Source organism: Larus michahellis, chromosome 2 (genome assembly GCF_964199755.1).
Source record: "Larus michahellis chromosome 2, bLarMic1.1, whole genome shotgun sequence".
In the NCBI taxonomy this organism is placed as follows: domain Eukaryota; kingdom Metazoa; phylum Chordata; class Aves; order Charadriiformes; family Laridae; genus Larus; species Larus michahellis.
The window spans coordinates 130210166-130229567 of record NC_133897.1 but is presented as its reverse complement, the minus strand read 5'-3'; the positions used below and the strand labels follow the sequence as shown (position 1 = coordinate 130229567).

Genomic DNA, 19402 nt, shown 5'->3' with positions numbered 1-19402 from the left:
TCCTTCAGCATTGCAGTGTGCATGTTGGCTTGTTCTAATGAAGACAAATTCCTCTCAATCAGGATCGTTCTGTTCATTAAGTGAGACAGATGGCAGGTGCGCTGTATTGGTAACGATTCCGAGATTTTAAGCGTATTTGGAATATACTGGTTTGTGTTCCCCAGCTAAAATGCGATCGATATTTCAGATGGAAGAGAAGTCAGATTCTGCCTTTGCAGAATTTTTGTGGCATGTACACAGTTCTTTATTAGCAAGCTGAAAACCTGAAGGACCCATGGAAAGACAGGGTTTAGATGCATTCAGACAAATTTGTGAAACGTGGTCCAGAAGACGTGTCTGTCTTGGTGGAAAATGAAATAACACGCTTCCAAAGCTGTGCCAGAACAGAATGTGGATCTGTGCAAGTGGCAGGGAGGTAGCACTCCTTCCCTTTCCTCCCGCCTGGTTCTGGGGGTAGCGCTGGGTTCAGTCGGAGGCCTTTAATCTGCCAGCCCGTAACAATTAATGCAGGGAAAATAATGCTGAAATGTAAAGCCCAAATGGGAACCGCATTCGTCATAGGAATCATCATGGTAGATGCCCACATCCTGAACTCTCTCTGTAATTGAGAAAGTTGAGGCAAAGCAGCTTCTGGAAACTGTCAGACACTGAACGGTGCTCAGATATGCCGAGTTCTGGAGCTATCACAAACACAGAAGGCTGCAGGCCTACGTAGACATCGTCACTGTTTAAGGGATCATGTAAAGAAATGAAATGATCTGTCATACTAAGCAGAAGTAAAATATTACAGAAGTAGATAAAAATGTTTTCGCCTCATTAAAATATTACAGCTATAAAGCAATTCACACTGTATCTTCTTCATGATGCCTCAAAAATTATATTATTCATATTAGTTTTGTGACAAACTACCTGTTTTTTACTGCTGAGTTCTTCAAGATAGGACAAACCTGGCACTTTGCAGTATTCTAGAATATAGGGGGAAAGAGTGTATGAGGGAACACACAAATACACAAGGACAGACGGCATTATCTTCATACAAAGCACCCCTCTTTTTGGCACTGTCTGCCTTCACACACAAAGACATACCATTTGAGGTATAACCAGTCCTAGGAATACTATGAAAGGTTTTTTTTTTCAGTTGTTGTTTCTCTTGGCTTTGTCTTAACACTTACTTCACACTCGGTTTCAGGGAAGGTTAACCTGTGTTCAGGTTGTGTTTTCTCCAAAGAAGGCGAGGTCTTTGATTTAACTAGCTGTGAAACAGTTGGATGCACCACAAAAGCCTTGACACCTAAAAACGATAGACTCTATCTCCTTTATATTTATTAGCATCCCCACTGGGTTTATATGGATAAATAACACAACATTTAGTAGGCAAAGAATCAAGACAAGCCTTCTTCTAGCTCTCATCTGCTCAGACTTTAAAATACAAGATTCAAGAGTAGACTGCAAATTTAGGATCTAAATGTTGTTGGACCAGAAATTACCAGCTGAAGACTGTTTAGGATATTTATGAAGGAACTTAGTGGACCTCTTTTCAGTTTCTGGTGGAGAGACAGAGATAAGCGTATCAGAAGTACCATCCTTCCTGACAGTGCCGCCAAAGAAACCACAAAATGAGAAAGCGTAAACCCAGAAACAGACCCAAAACCCTGATGAGTTTTCCACTGAATGCTGAGGCACATAGGCTCTGCGGAGAGACGTAACTCTCTGGGGCATGTAACTGTGCACAGCACTTTATAAAGTAATTAAGAAGAAAGAAACAGTGTTCTGTTAAAAAGACTGCCAGTTCCCCAGAGAAAATAGCTTTGTGTATCACTTTATGCTAGTGGTGACAGAATAGAAAACAAAATGCCACAGAGTTACATCCATGTTCTTTGTCTAGAAGTATTTACAAATAACTTTACAAATTTTTACACGCATTTTCAGGTTTGCTTGTGTACTTTTAAATTAAGAGCAAAATTAGTCCCCAGAGGCTTCTAAGGCTTCAGTTGGTGCCTTGTACTGTACATTCATGCTTGGCTTCTTCCTGGGAGAAGGGAGGAAAAGAGTTTGAAAATGTGCAAATCACAGGCATCTGAAGAGCCCTGGATGTAAGGGTTCCTAGAGACCGACATCCATAGAGCGGTCGTCCTGCTTCCCTTCAAATCAGAAACAGATACTGGTGGTGGGCGAAAGGGATTAGGAAAGGAGAAGAAGCCATATATGAATTGCAATAATCAGATGAGTACATTACTGCTGGAACATCTGGGTAAGAAGAGTCATAGATCAATTCCTACTGCATACGGCAGTTCAAACAATGCAAGGAGCCGACATTGTGAATTCTAAATACAGCATTGAAACGATCTCTTGTACACTGTTAGGGTTTGACTCCTGCTGCGTATTTTGGAGTCAAAATTACTGTTTACTGACACAATCTTGACCAGGCGTAGTATGACTTTATCGGTCAAAAAATACTGACTTTTTTGAGAAAGACGCACCCTTCTCCTAGTTTTCACAGGTTATTTTGTTTTCATGCCTTAACACTAAATGTTGTAAAAATATTGAAATTAAAAAAGAAAAAATTTACAATTTACAAGTGTCCATATAAGTAAATTATTCAAAAATTCAAGATCATCTACAAGGATCTACGAAATAACAACGCTGATAATGACACTGAGCCTGTGGGAAGAGCAATCCACATGCCGTGAGAAACGGATGGTGGGTTTCTTCCACAGCGATGAGTCACAAGGTTGGTCTTTTCTTCTAAAATCTGTTTCTTCAGCTACAGCGGCAGAAGTCTTGAGTCCATGTTCATTACTTACTTCGACCTAAAAAGCAGAATATATGAATTACTTACAAATTTAAACCTATTCTGTTTATCTTCTAATTTGTGAGATGTAAATTCACACCTGCTGCCAGGTTAGTAACTCCTGAACAAATGGATAAAACACCTCTGGTCACTAATTTCCTCAGCTGCAAGACCCACACATAAGGTCAAGTATGAATGGCTGGGTACAAAGGAGTAGCTTTGTATCATGCAACCACAAAGGCAAAAATCATTTGTGGAAAAGCCCTGCAAGTGGAGAAACGTGTCTAAAGCTCACATAATCATAGATTCTTTTTAGCATAATATATTTTAACAGTGTAAGATGTATTTTCACAGGTGACAAAATTCAGACATGGTCTGACTACAACATGTTGCATTTGAGCTGGACTCACACTATTTATAGTCCTCACCACAACCACATGCCTGCTGAATCTATATATATATATAACACGACTCACAGTAAACCGTGTTCACTTGTGTAATCTTGGGAAATCTATGATGGTCTTTCGTAGCAATTTTACAGTGGGTAGAGTCTCAGGAGAAGATACAAACAGGACAGGGTCACACAGACCCGTCACAAAGAGGTGACCTCTCTACTGGCAGTTTCTGAGACGCTGAATCAGTCCCACGCGCAGAAGTTTGCAATGTCCCTAGAAATGCTAGGAACATCCCTAATTGGAATTGGGGACTCAGTGTCTGTCCAGACAGGGTTGCCTGAAGATATATTAGTAGCACTGGATCAGATGTACTCATCCGAACCGGAATAAGACACATGTAAACTTTAACTTCTGCAAACCATTAATAATAATAATAATAATGATAAAAACCCTAATGCAAGCCAAAACACAACTTTTTTTTTTTCTTCTAATCCCCATGCTTTTCTCTTTTCTGTGTAGCAGTTTGTGAAGCAATTCTAATTACTGCCAAGTGACCTGGCTATTGATATTGTGCTTGAAACAGAAGAAAACACAACAGTTTTCTTCATAGTCCATGTGCTCTAGTGCCAATGAGAACTTTTTTTTTTTTTTTTTTTGACCACTCCCTCTGTTGTCTCCTGCCTTACACACATCTTAATTGAAATTGTGTTCAGGGCAAAGATCCTTGTCCGGTAGCCTAATGGAGTTATAGGCAGAATGAAGAGCAAACATACAAGCTATGATCATTCATATTTGCATTAAAAAATGTTCCCTGTGAGAACAAGTTCAAATTTAACCTCTTCTCAGGGGTGAAAAGGAAAACTAATCTTAGACTTGCTAATCATGAATAATTATGGCAGCACTAAGCAGACATTATACTGAATATGAGGACTCAACAAAACTAGACTGTCTTCTACATAGTTTTGATGAGGCCACAGAACCTCGTTTTTTCAATGGGCTCTGTTTAGTTTATTCATGAATGAAATAAGGGGAATAGAAGCGGTGAGAAAAAGGGAATCACCTATAAAAAGCACCACACTTGTAAATTGTAAATTTTTTCTTTTTTAATTTCAATATTTTTTCACATGAGTAAAGTGGTAAGGATGGCAAAAGATCTGTAACCTTTATTAAGGCTTGGAAAGTATTTAACAAGTGTTATTCATGTTCAATTCTAAGAGAACAGAAATGGAGTTTTTCACAGCCTGGGTACCAGAAGTCACATTTCTTAGGAATACTATGGATTCTCAGAATATATATAGCTGATACAGATAGCAATTAACTTATCAAAAGCAGTCAGGAAGGCTGGTGTGCTGCAGAGAGATAATCATCTACAAATATCTTGCACAATCCATTGACCATTCAAATTGTTTCCAGCAATTTGGCTTTTAATCCAGACTTTTGATCAGTGATAGTATTTTTCCTCCCTGCTTAGGTAAAAAACCTCTCTGTATGTTTCAGTGCGTAAAAGCAAAACTTCAATAAAGAAGAAAAACCAGTATAATTTATCTTCCAGTTTTATATTGCTAGCAGGAATAGAGAGGCCAGAGAGGGTTCTCCCAGCTATACAAAAGTACCCGTACATGGGAAATGGGAAGATGCCATTTATTTTCCAGTATTGCAAGCTCACCAGCAATGCCAAAATCCTTTGAGCTACTTGACCCAACATCTGCCACCGAAGTACAAATTCTCAGTTTCAGTGCCTTTTCTACCAAAAACAAATGAACAGATTTTGCAGGAACGTATATGTAAGGTTTTTGTGAAAACGCCTTTTTTTTCCTCTCCTTTAGCTATAGTAATTTTGCTAAGAAAGTAGTAAACATTTATTCACCTAATACTTTAAAATTAACCCCAATGTGGGTTTAGAGATTAAAATCTTTTATGGAGAGGTGTAAATGTTGTAGTTGTGGCTTGCTTTCTCCTGGATACCAATTTCACTTTTTCAGTCTCTAACATCTTATTCAGAATGGTCAACCCCCCATTTTGCTGTCATCCTTCCCACAGAAAATGCATCAAAATTAGCATTTAATGAAATATTATTGAAAACGCAGATTCCAGTGTAGAGGGTGTACTTAATGTCATGTCAAACTGTTCATTGTTTCATTTTGTTGTCTTAACACGATATTTCTTCCTGTTCTAACATACACCATCATACTGAGGGGGCTTTTCTCCTTTTTAGGCCTTCATAATCCTACAATATTCACTCACTAAAATTGACTGAAATTTTGCCCATGTTTATTTCTACAAACCAAAAGCTGAAGCATTAATAAAATATATTTAAAAACATGCAAAAATTAATAAAGTCACAAGCAAAGTTCAGGTGTGAAGTGCCCCCGCAAAACATTTGGTTAGCAAGTGTCCACTTTAAATTAAAACTCCCAGCACATGCACACATGTGTACACCAGGAAAAACATTCAAACCCATTTTAATTCTGTTAACTGGTAAGTAAAATACAGCAAGTCATTAAATCAGTTTCAGTCAATTAGCTGCACATGGATTTCATGTTACGTTTGAGACGCATGAAAGGCCCGAATCTAAATTTAAAGACAGAATGCATCAGGGCAACAACTTTCAAGCATCTAAGAAGAATTTCCAAATGAGTATCTTCTGGTTTACCACTAATATTTTGAAATATCATCTATTTAAAGTTATCTGAGCTTCTGCCAAAATATATGTACTAGTAATGTCTCCTCGCATCTTAATTTATTCCAAATAAAATGAATAGATATGCATCCAAAATTATTCATTAGTTAACAGAGTAGGAAGAGTCTATGAAAACATGTGATTTTCATGGTGGGAGCAAATAAGTGATGACAGAGGGATAATGAACTTCCAGTGAAACTCTGCAGATAGATAGATTTTAAGCTGACTAGCAGTTTTTCAGCAAACATTTTTCTTTCAGTAGCTAGACAAATGTAAAAGCTTCCGCTTTTCCATAAATGGGTTAATCTCATTACGGTTTATGCAGCAGCAGCAGCCATAAACCACCTCTTTTCTTGCTAAAAAGTCAGCAGGGAAGCAATTCCATCCTTCACTGAGAGGCTCTCCTTGCGTTAAGCCGAGGCACGACATGGCAGACATGGTGATCTCTACTAATCCTTGCTCTAGCGGATACGTCATCAATGACAAAGTGTCCTTACTTGCATGTTTTATGGGGATTAATTTTTAATTAAGTTCTAATTAAAATATAATTAAATTATTAGTAACCTGATGCCAAAATTATTTCAGGAGAAGGTTAGCTTTCAGTCCCGTTAGAAGGATTAATGTGGTCCACAGGACCAGAACCTTACCTACAGGCTTTACAGGCTTTAACTCAACATGTTCCTGGGGGGGCTGTCGGTAGGAGTATGTGTCAAGTCCACCTATGAAATCAACTGAAAATACAACAGTTCCAGAAATGAACAAATGGAAATGAAAATATGTCAACTGAAAAAGAAATATGGACAAATTATGTTTAAAAAAAAAAATGAATAGTAAGCGCGTGCACAGATTCGCGTGCTAGAAATAAACAAGTAGGTAAAAATGCTGTGGAAGCTGCTTACGGAAGGCTCTGTCTTCCCTGGGGTCCATTTACAGAATCACAGGAATCACACAGAATCACTGAATGGTTCGGGTTGGAAGGGACCTTAAAGATCACCTAGTTCCAACCCCGCCGCCCTGGGCAGGGACACCTCCCACTAGACCAGGCTGCTCAAAGCCTCATCCGGCCTGGCCTTGAACACCTCCAGGGATGGGACATCCACAACTTCCCTGGGCAACCTGTTCCAGTGTCTCACCACCCTCACAATAAAGAATTTCTTCCTGATATCCAATCTAAATCTACCCTCTTTCAGTTTGAGGCCGTTACCCCGTGTCCCATCATTACACTCCCTGATCCAGAGTCCCTCCCCATCCTTCCTGTAGGCCCTCTTTAGGTACTGGAAGGCCGCTATAAGGTCTCCTTGGAACCTTCTCTTCTCCAGGTTGAACAGCCCCAACTCTCTCAGCCTGTCCTCACAGCAGAGGTGCTCCAGCCCTCTGATCATCTTTGTGGCCCCCCTCTGGACCCGTTCCAACAGGTCCATGTCCTTCATGTGCTGAGGGCTCCAGAGCTGGACACAATACTCCAGGTAGGGTCTCACCATAGGGGAGTAGAGGGGCAGAATCACCTCCCTCGACATGCTGTCCACGCTGCTTTTGATGCAGCCCAGGATGCGGTTGGCTTTCTGGGCTGCAAGTGCACATTGCTGGCTCATGTTGAGCTTCTCATCTACCAGCACCCCCAAGTCCTTCTCCTCAGGGCTGCTATCAAGCCATTTTCTGCCCAAACTGGAGCCCTCTGCCTGGCAAGACAGGCTATCCGTTGGCTGAGCAGACATGCACACTCCTGCCAGTGCGCGTGCAAAAGGAGCATTCACAGAGCAGCAGAGTACGGAAACAGAAGCCACTGTGGGGTGATGTAGGTGCTTTTCTTTAGGGCTATCTCAGCATATATTTCATAATTCACTTTCAACTCCTTTTTTTTAGAAAAGTAGGCAGCGGAAACAGTTTTGCTTGTGAACCTAATTTCACCTAAACTTTTACAAATCAATGGACTGGCAGGAATGAAACACAACAAGGAAAACCAAAGGTGTGTCAGCTGAATTGAGAATCAACAGGTGAGAACTTAATTTTAAAAAAGAGCAGGTTCTTCTCTGGATGAACTTGTGGGGACAGGAAGCTTTTTCAGAGCCCTTCCACTTTCTCTCAAGATTTCTATGTCAGAAATACTGTGGGGATATCTGCCCTTGAGAAGTTTTTAGTTCTTTCTATGATCATAATGATTTTAAACTCAGATATTTTAGTCTGAGTCCTGTATCTTCTTATTTTTGGTAAGATTTTAAGCAGCCTCAAGAAACCACATGTCCAAGCTACCCTAGAAATCTAAAAGCAGATTGATGGAGAAGGTTATATCTCTGTTGATTCAGACAGGCTTTTTGCAGGCTTGTGCAGAGAGGACAAATTCTGAGCACATTAGTATTCTTTGCTCACATGGAAAGCAACTGCCTTTATTTGTTTATATATATATGCATATATCAAAAGCCCTAAGCAGAATTTAGATCCTCACTGTGTTAATCACTGTATGAGCGTGTAATAAGAAACAGCCCCCTCCTAAGCAATGGATGCCCTAGGTGAACAAAGAAAGAAAGAGTGCGTATCCAGGACGAGGGGATGGGGAAATGGGGCTGAGAGACTGAAGGACTGATGAAATACCCTCTGAAATCTGTGGAAATGCTCCTGTTGATTCTAGTTGCCTCTCCTCTTGAGTCCAGGAAAGGGGTAGCTTAGCTGAAATCTGAGCGTGATGTACTTCAATCACACAGCATCGCCTTAGCCGCAAGACATTTTCCTTAAAATTGTCTGAGCAGGACATAATGCTGAAGAGCTAGCCCAGCCCAAGCGCCAGCCCTAGCCTATCTGCACCTCCTCTTTACTGTATTTCTTTCGTGTTGCAGCTCTCCTTCAGAATGCTGTCACTAAATAAAATAGCTTACATCAAAACTGACGTAAGCAGTAACGGGACCGAACCCTTACAAAGAGACATATTTGCAGATATATTTTTGTAAAAACTGTTTTTTTCAAATATCTAATATAAGACATAGTTACTGATTCTTTTTGGTTTTTTGGAAAAAATTGTGTCCATAGTGATATAATTTGGTTTTGTGGTTATATATTTTAGTTTTCCCTTCTCTCTGAAGGGGTTTGTTCTTTTTTACTGTGAACGTGTGACAGAAAGAGTTAGAAAGTATGTTTTTGAGACAATGCAACACTTCAGAACCACGCGTCATTCCTCTTAGCAACAAAAAGCATCATCTGCAACTTTAAGCAGTGAGAGAATTTAAAGTAACTAGATCTTCTACCAACAAATCTTTTGGAGGAAGAAATGAAGTCAATATGTATTAATGATTGACAACATAGACATGTCTTTGTCTGACAAAGAAAATATTTTTAATAGCACCATTCAACAAGTTTTGAGATGAGCTGTTTAGCTGAGGCTTTCTCTTTTGCAATCCAAGACATGTTATACAGTATTAAAGTTGAAGTTTGACTTAAAACTCACGCGAAGCTAATTCTCAAGGCAAGAAGCTGCTCTATCACACACAATGGAATGTGCCATTTTTCATTATGCGCTCTATTTTATGGCTGATAGCTCTTTAATATGAAGATTCATCATCAGCTATTTGAATTATAAGTTACTTTTCTAATTTTAAAAATTCAGCCTGATTTTACCTGATATTTTCACCAGTTATGTCTAGTACACTCCCAGGACTAAGACCACAAATGACCATTAAATATAGACAATTGAATTTTTATTTTCATTCTGTACAAAGATACTATTATGTATATTTCACTTGAAACAGACATCTTAGACGTCCAATTTTGATAAAATACTTTAAAACTTTACGTTAACTAAACTTTTAGGATGCGTACATCCGTCTTGGCCAAAAGTAAACAGCAGAAACATCTGTATAGGTTTCCCAAGGGGAAAAGAGTTTAAGGATGATATCAAATAATTGATTTTGTTTATTTCTGGCCTGATTCATGGATTATGGATAATTTCTACCATAGATTCATAGGACTACAGTAATTAACTTCAGAAAGTTGCATATGCCTGGAACAACAACAAAAAAATATTTCTATACAGTTCTATAATTCTATGGATTAAATTAAAAAACAAAACAAAACAAAACAACAAAACCCACACAAAACCCCACAAAACACAACTTGTTAGCAGTAGGGATATTCAGTCACTAAACAAGGAGCACCCCACAGAGTCCAGTCATTAACTACAGTCATGCAGAGAGAAACTTAAAATCCTAGGGAGAGGATTTTTTAGCACCCCACAGATAATAGCGGGCTACAGCAAAAGCCGGTTATTTTATCTGCAGCTGGCTGCAAATCATGATCCATATTCCCAGGGAATTGCTCTCTCCTTGTGTCACCTCAGTTTTGTGGTCATGCTGGATGCTTAATGGCCAGTGTGAAATGTTCCTTCAGAGTTCACTACCTGCTGGGCTTGGAAGTGCAAATCTGTGCTGGCCGTCCACCGCGGGCAGTCCATTAAAACGATGCTCATTCACTCCCGGGCCATATCAGAGGAACAGTTGTCATAATCTGCCTGAGTGAGAAAAGTGCAACACACTGCTGGCTGAAGAAAGTGTATCCACTGTCATCAGTAATTTTGAGGGTTATTCTTTTCTAGGCAGATGACGTTTAGGTTTGCCTTACTACTATTAATCCAGCGCATTCGCCCATATGTCAGTTAAAATTTCCTTTCCTTTGAAGTTAGGGCAGAAGAATCAGGGCTCTGAAAAAATTCTTTCTCCTTTCTCACCCTCTCATCTGGAATTCAGCTTCTCTGGCAACATCCCACTGACCTGCTGGCAGGCCCTGTGCAAACCTCTGCCAGAGCTTGTCAGACCATTGGTATATTACTAATTTCTCCTTTCAAAGTTGGCAAATTGTAAGCACGTCTGGAGGTGCAGGGTATGAAGAGAGCAGTGATATGCAGATAGTATGATTCTTAGTAAATCCTGCAGCCTCTTGGCCTGGAATACCTTAGATCTTATTGATGCTTGACTCCCCTTTTTATAGATGAGAGGAAGCCCCAAAACTGATGGCTGGAATGGCTGGCACCTCCAGCTGTCCCCTTTCCAAGAGAGGGGCAGGCTAGCAGCTGCTCAAACATGTGTTTTTATGTACAGAAGATTTTATTAACCTATGGGCTTCCAAACACTATTTTGCATTGAATTATTTTCCTTGTGCTTAGATTGTTTTGAATGGCAATATATTAATGCAATTACATTCATTAAGAAAAGGTATGTAACCGGGGAGGGTGTAACCAGGTCATGTAAGTGACAAGTAGTAAGAAAAGGAGACAAAGTCAACAAGAAAGAGGGAGCAAAACTGGGGATTGACGATAAATCAGTGCTAGATGCATAAAGTCCAAACTTTGGACTTTCCAATGTTTGCACTTGTAGCTTATATAAAATTTCTAGATAAGCATGTTTGGGTTTTTTTTGTAGTCTCTCTGCTTTTCCAGTTGCCTTCCATTCTCAAGAGACACACTGTTCTTACACCCTTCACTGAACCAGCCAGGCTGACCCACCTCTCTGTCTGGAGCCAATACTACCCATTTTTCCCTCTTCATACTAAGTCTGAGCACCTAAGCCTCAAGTCACGTAGCAGAAGAATCACACGTTCCTTTTCAGGATCCCAGGAATAGATTCTCATTTTTGTACGGGACTGAAGGAGGGAAAAATGTGTGCAAGATAATTAAGAAAGGGAGAAGAAGAGACGCCAGTAATCATATGTGGCACTGTGATTGCTGCTCTGTCTCTATAAAGTACTAGCAGACGGTAATCATGTTAAAACAGGATAAAGTGGTAGAAAATTACTAAGCGACGACCTTTTATTACTCCAAGATAGAAGAGGAATATTTCAGGGTTCCACAGTAGTTATTAAGATTTTGCACCAGACTTTCTTCTTAGTCTTCACCTAGCGAGATAAATTGTCATTTTAAAAACTCCCCTACATCGTAACATGTAAGTACCAGACCTCTGCAGGACTGCACTGAAAGAAGCATTCTCTCACAAGTTGCCTTAGAAAGGGCACTGGTATGGAAATTGTAACTATGATCTTTTTTACTGAACTCACTCCTCATTTTATTAGTGTTGTGACATGCAAGATATCAATATAGGATATTCAGAGATTTTGTTTTTATTCTCCAAGGATATGACTTCCCAGTAAAATGAACGAAGTATGAGGAAGAGAGAAGATATCAGGAAGTGAAGATGGCTCAAACCTTCTTAACCCAGACCCCTCCAGTCATTCCAAATCTGAAAGTACCTCTCCAAAATGTTCTGTGTGACAAGGCTTCGAAAGCTATTTACAGCCATCCCATCCCATTACTGAAGTTAAATGACAGGCTGCCTGATTATGTTCTTTTTTTCCCCTTACAGTAAGCTTTTCCCAATCACTTTCAAGTCATTAAGGACTCCTGGCCACTACATGGTAAAAGTCCCTAGAAGAGTACGGTCATTACACATAAGGTCTATAGGAAAAATAGCTGTAACAAGTTTATTATCACTAATTTTGTACCAGAAAAGAATACACTTTAAGCTAAAATATATAGGAATTCTTTCCTTTAGGCTTCAACAAACATCCATTTTTCATGGTATTGTGCTATCTGCAAACTCCTATGCAAAGTATAAGTTGATGAGCAATAGTTTTCCATTTTGGTTTAAAATGTTATGTTGTACTCTCTCTAAATACTTGTCAGAGCCTTATCTTTTTGACAAAGCAAATCATGATGGGCTTCAACTATCCCACACATCTCAGTGTAGCTGGCAATGATTTACGTTATTCATCAGCCATGCTGTCTGAACAAAATACTTCTGATGATACGTTTTCTTCCTATATGGGTCAATATTTTTCTGTTCCTCATTTTAATGAAAATGATAACATTTTAATCATAATACTAACACTTTTTTCTTAATATTTTTATTGATGGCTAAAATGCTTGCGTAATGACTAAAAACTAAATGACTAATTATTTATTTATGGAAAGAAGCATATGGAAGTTGTATTTAAAAACCCTTCAAAAAAAGAAAGCATTTTTCTGAGGCTTGTGTTTAAAGGTGCTATTGCTAGTTCTAGAATAAGATTTCAAACATAGTGCAGGGTAGCCTTCTTCCTGCCTATGACCAACGTAAATTGCAAACAATTCCAATTACAGTTTCCTACATAATTTTTACACAGTAAGAAAATTAGAAATGTCAAAAATCTTAGCTCACTTGTTTTCACTAATTACTGTTTTTCCCCTCTCTGGCACCCTTTCTGATCTAATCTGTTTTGGTGCAGGATGCTCTGGGATTCCCTCTTTTTCTTACCATTAAAGGTACTATACTGTCTGTGTACAAATTAAGCTAGCAAAGGAAAAAAGTCCATGCATAAAAGATACTAAGCACCCAGAAATGACGTCTATCAATTACATTCACAGAATACCAAGAGAGAAGCAATGCCATTGAGCTGTCACAACACATACTCAGTCAATCCACTAAAATGGCAGCTCAAGTAGTAGTCAAGAGTCCAGACTGTTGTACAGAAGGCTGTCACAGCTTCAGTCACACCTCCAAACACATGGTCTTCAAGATAAATGTGTCCAAGTTGGCTTCAGAAGAGACAGAACTCTGAATCTGCTTTTTGAAGTTATGCTTTGATCTTTTTCGGCATTCTGATTCAGGGATGTATGTTATGTATTAGCGTGCCTTTATATTACTGCAGAGTTTGATGCCATAAACTTTTAAAAATGTTCAGTGCAAATGCTAGGATTGACTGGAATTGATCTATGCCTCTTACAGTTCCTTGCTAAGTCACATGTTAGTGTTTTTATTCCTTCAAGTTGTTTGGTTTTTTTCCCCTATCAGTTGAGTCCCACAGAACGCTGCTTCTGGCCTGTTGTTGTTCCTATCCATACCATTTTATTTTTGCTTCAGTTGTTTGCCAGCATAGAATCATAGAATCATAGAATCATAGAATTGTTGAGGTTGGAAGCATGATCCATTTATTTATTTTTGAGACAATGTTTAAGTATCTATTTCTGCCTGGTTATTACCTATCCAAGAATATCACAACTGCTGTTTCTAAGCTTAACTACAAGTCACAGGTGCTGTAGTATGTGAAATAAATGTCCCCTTACATAATGCAGACCCTGTTCAAGTCTGTTGAATAATTAAAGATAAACTTCCTAGAGCAAAGTATTTACAAGATCAAATACATGACATAAAGCCATGCCTTTCAGAACACTTGTGGCATTTGGAGGAAAGGATTTCTATGCATACAACAAAGTTCACTTCCTCTATTCAAACCAGAAGAATATTAACGTTATTTTTAAAAGTAAGTTATAGGACTGGAGGGACCCTTTTTACCATTGAATGATTCTGGATTTTTGTTCACACCTTCCTAGGGACGGAAGGCTGTTACTAAACTTTGATGCTATCAACCTCTCTCACATTGGATTTGCTTCATGTGTTTGTATCTTTACTTGTCTTAGGAAGAGTGAACAGGAGTGAGCCAAGGATGTTGAGGAAAGCGTGTCTGTGTGCATGGCACAGCCCAGGACACGAGCCAGAGAGGCAAGGAGATGCCAACCTGGTCCTCAAGCTGAGGCCGTGGACTGGAACAGCAAATTGGGCAGGTCTTAGAGAGGATGGAGAGAAGGCACCGCTAAGAACCAGAGAGGCCAAGCAGAGTCTGCTGCAATTCAAGAAACCAGAGACTTGGCTGAGACTCAAATGGGAAGCATGGTTCTCCAACCACATGGACACACACATCAAGAGAGGAAATTTTATAAGCCTCTCATTTCCGTTCTGTATGACCTAGTAACTTTGAGTTTTCCATTTAAGAAGTGTGCTAGTTTAAAACCCAATTAATCCTGCGTTTTTTGAGTTTTGTGTTGTGGTTTTCTTTGGGAGTGTGAGCATCTACTTCAAAGTTCCAGCTGATTGAAGCTCTCTCACACTCAGCCCGTGTTGCAATTTTTCTTGTCCTTTCTTTATACCCCTATTTTCAAATCTTTGCTTTAACATCTCTGCCCGTTAACACCTTTTGCTGTCAGTCAGGAGAGTCTCCTTCTTCCCTGACCCTTCCTTCCTTTATTAGTAGCTGACTTTGCTGTGATCCAGGTACAGAACTACCATCTTTACCTTGACAGACTTGACATCTTGCACTTGATACACACATCAAAATGTAGACACACACATCAAATGTACATTCCAGTAGCCTGAGAGGTCAAGTATCAGTTTTTCCAGAAAAACGCTGATCTGGTGATATTTTCTACTTTATGATATCAAGCACATCACGTTTTGTAATGTTGTTTTCCACTTCAGATGAGTCAATTTCCATTTCCTCATCCTCCTTCCTCCCTGCCTTTGCCCCCATGACCATCAGTGACATCCTATGTAGAAATCCTGCTATACCGCATCTCATTTGCTCCTTAGTGTGGGGCGTTGTATGCGTTCCCTCCCCTACAACTCCTGCTCACAGCCATACAGTGTTTAGCGGTGATGTGCTTCAATCCCCAAGGCTTTCTACCTTGGGCTTTCTACCCCACACTTTCCAGGGTTTCAGCCTCTTTAAACTGCAAACTACCTTTTTTCTTCTGCTAAGCAGGCAATGCTGCCTCCAGCGCTGCTGGGGCCTTCCTCTCCTCATCCCAGTAGAAAAGCTCACATTTGCCCTCTTTGTCTAATCAGCAGGTAAGCTTGTGGTCCTACTGTGCCTTCTCTGAATTCAAGTCTACAGATCAGAAACAGAAGTGGATAAACTCCTTCTGTGATCTCCAGATTCTCAGTCTTCTCCTTTCAATCTTTTTTCTCTTTGGATGAGCACAAACTGCCAAGCTCTTATGTTCTGTGTTCTTGCCTTTAGTTTTTCAAGAAGGAGGAGCCAGCAAAATAACCCTTATGTTGGTCAGTGTCATGCCTGCCTTCTTTAGCCCAAGTAAATGCACTATCAAGTCCTTCTATGGTGCCCTCAGTCTTACCCAGAATATCTGGTCATCCGCTATTTCGGTGCTATTGTGGATGTATCTGGTAAGCCTGCTACTTAATCACATCCAAGTGTAGCACTCATTTGTCTCCGAGTGCTTTTCTGCAAATGAGGAAACTTACTGCACCTCATATTGTCATTGCTTTTGTCCTGCTCTATCTTCACCTTCAAGTTGTCTTATTGATCTCTTAATATTTCTTTTTGGCATTACGATCTCTGTCACCAACTCAAATTAGCACCTCAGAACGCCAAAATATAATATGACTACATTCTCAGATTTGAAAATAGAGCTAAGAATGTAGAGCATTACAAAACTGGAGATTACAATGTCCAGTGGTTTTCTCATATATGATGGAGCGAAAAAAGAAGTATCACGCGTGTCAGCAAACATGATGGCTAGGAAAATGGTTTTCTCATTCTTAGAAAGTTGGTATCATTTTGTATTAGGAGAAAGATGAATGTTCAAAAGGGGAATAGAATCTGTAACAGGATTAATACTCATTTTGAAGCCACCAGTGAATCAATCTGCTAATGATAAAGAAAGATAATGCAATACTGACCTCATCAATAAAATATCCTCTCCCTGAAGAAAGATGAAGTAAAAAATCCACTTTTATGAAAACCTTGTAACTCTCAAATTTCAGTCCTCCAAAATAACACGTTGTCATGATTAAGGAGGAAAAGAAAATGAGTAGAAATCAATGCCAGGGAATAAGAGTCATCATACAAATGGTGAGAGTCACATGGCATTACTTCGTTTTGTTGCACCTACCCTGTAATATTGAGAAAAACACAGATGTACTGAGATTAAATTTCTGCCAACAAAACCAACTGTATATTTACTGATTCAAGGTAAAAGATGTCAAATGAAGTTTAAAGTGAGTCCAGCTATGACCCAGATCACAGAGCACTGGTAAGAGAAAGACCTGTTATGATATATATATATATATATAAAATAAAGCACATCATCAACACAGACTAAATACAATAAATATAATGTAGACTTTTCAAAAAATAGGTTTTTTAAGAAGTGGTAATATATTTTATTTGACCAGCTGGCCCAGCTGGAAAACCATATCAGCTATATCACCAGATTTAGTAAGATAACAGCTCTTGCTATAAATCTTGATTCTTTTATATCCTGAAATCATTAGAACTATTGAAATAGAATCATAGAATTGCCTAGGTTGGAAGGCACCTTTCACATCATCTAGTCCAAACATCAACCTAACTCTGACAAAAAACATCACTAAACCATATCTCCCTAAGCACCAGGTCTACTCGTCTTTTAAATACCTTCAGTGATGGTGACTCAACCACTTCTCTGAGCAGCCTGTTCCAATGTTTGATAACCCTTTCAGTGTAAAAATTTTTCCTAATATCCAGTCTAAACCACCCCTGGCACAACTTGAGGCTGCTTCCTCTTGTTCTACCGCCTGTTACTTGGGAGAAGAGACTGACCCCCACCTCGCTACAACCTCCTTTCAGGTAGTTGCAGAGAGTGATAAGGTCTCCCCCCAGCCTCCTTTTCTCCAGGCTAAAAAACCCCAGTTCCCTCAGCTGCTCCTCATAAGACTTATTCTCCAGACCCCTCACCAGCTTTGTTGCCCTTTTCTGGAATTGCTCCAGCATCTCAATGTCTTTTTTGTAGTGAGGAGCCCAAAACTGGACACAGTACTCGAGGTGAGGCCTCACCAGTGCTGAGCACAGGAGGACAATCACTTCCCTAGTCCTACTCACCACACTGTTCCTGATACAGGCCAGGATGCTGTTGGCCTTCTTGGCCACCTGGGCACGCTGCTGGCTCAGATTCAGCAGGCTGCCCACCAACACCCCCAGGTCCTTTTCTGCCAGGCACTCAGTTCTGCCAGTTTCTCTCCAGCCACTCCTCCCCAAGCTTGTAATGCTGCATGGGGTTGTTGTGACCCAAGTGCAGGACCCAGCATTTCTCCTTGTTAAACCTCATACCATTGTCCTCAATCCACCGATCCAGCCTGTCCAGATCCCTCTGCAACACCTTTCTACCCTCAAGCAGGTTGACACTCCCACCCAACTTGGTGTTGCCTGCAAACTTACTGAGGGTGCACTCAATCCCCTTGTCCAGATCGTTGATAAAGATATCAAAGAGAACCGACCCAAATACTGAGCCCTGGGAAACACCACTCGTGACCAGCCACCAACTGGACTTAACTCCATTCACCACCACTCTCTGGGTCCGGTCATCCAGCCAGTTTTTAACCCAGCAAAGAGTACTCCTGTCCAAGCCATGGGCAGCCAGTTTCTCCAGGAGGATGCCGTGGGAAACTGTATCAAAGGCCTTACTAAAGTCCAGGTAAACAACATCCACAGCCTTTCCCTCATCCACCAGGTGGGTCACTTTGTCACAGAAGGAAATCAGGTTTGTCAAGCAGGACCTGCCTTTCATGAACCCAAGCTGACTGGGACTGATCACCTGGTTGTCCTTCATGTGCCACATAATGGCACTCAGGATAATCTGTTCCATGACCTTCCCAGGCACCAAGGTCAGGCTGACAGGCCTGTAGTTGCCCGGATCATCCTTCTGGCCCTTCTTGTGGATGGGCATCACATTTGCTAGATGCTAGTCAACTGGGACCTCCCCAGTTTGCCAGGACTACTGGTAAATAATGGAAAATGGCTTGGTGAGCACTTCCGCCAGCTCCCACAGTACCCTTGGCTGGATCCCATCCAGCCCCATGCACTTGTGTACGTCCAGGTGTTGGAGCAGGTCCCTCACCATCTCCCTTTGGATTACAGGGGCTTCATTCTGCTCCCTGCCCCCAACCTACTAGCTCAGGGGTCTGGGTACTCAGGGAACAACTGACTCTACTACTAAACACTGAGGCAAAGAAAGCATTAAATACCTCAGCCTTCTCCTCATCCTTTGTCACTATGTTACCACCATACAACTAGAAAATAGTACAACTAGAAAATACGAAACATACAACATATAGACAAGTCCAGGTTTACAAAAAAATGGAATTAAAAAGGTTATTTTATGAAGGACCGAAGGTGTGATGACATCAGAGATACAGTAAAGAGAACTAAAGAACAGGTTACAGTAAAAATTCAACAGGATGAAGAAAAGAGCTTAGAAAAACTCCCTTACATTATTTTTGGTATTTGAATATCTTCTCCTTTCTCTTGTTCTTTGACTGTGGTTATCCTAAGAAATCTTTGTGATTCTCTGCTGGCACTGGTATTTCTCTTGCTTGGATTTTATCAGTATTCAATCCTTTTTTTTCCAAACAAAACTGACAACTTTTCTTGGTGGAACACACTGGTTACCTTTAGATTTATGAGATTTAGAACTGAGATTTTCAAAGACGGGAAATGAATAGTCAATTCTTATTTGAGTTGTTTGATTTTGCCACATTATGAGAAAGTATGTATTACCAAATAAAATGATTTTCCAAAATTGCCAGACTGTGACCTGAAATTTATGGCTTCGTTCAATGTACTTCACTAACTTGTGCTGGTTAGACATCTCTTTTTAAATTTATACAGTAGCTGCTTTGCAAAGTAGTTGTTTGAGTAGTCTCTAAGCTGCAGTGTATGATTACATACAGTGGGGTACATTACATAGAATGG

The 19402-nt window shown here is 40.0% G+C and overlaps 1 protein-coding gene across 2 annotated transcripts in view; it reads right to left on the bottom strand.

Annotated features, from left to right (window-relative positions):
- Positions 1-1152: 1152 nt before the first annotated feature.
- The window catches only part of NKAIN3 (sodium/potassium transporting ATPase interacting 3), a 373785-nt gene continuing 355535 nt past the window's right edge, over positions 1153-19402 (bottom strand). The window contains exons 6-7 of one of the 2 annotated variants that reach the window (XM_074577125.1): positions 6514-6597; positions 1153-2810 (exon numbers count right to left, since the gene is read on the bottom strand). In XM_074577125.1, the coding sequence (XP_074433226.1) occupies positions 2797-2810; positions 6514-6597 (98 nt within the window). In that variant the 3' untranslated portion in view covers positions 1153-2796. The remainder of the gene's footprint in view (positions 2811-6513; positions 6598-19402) is intronic. The other variant, XM_074577126.1, reaches the window with a different exon arrangement.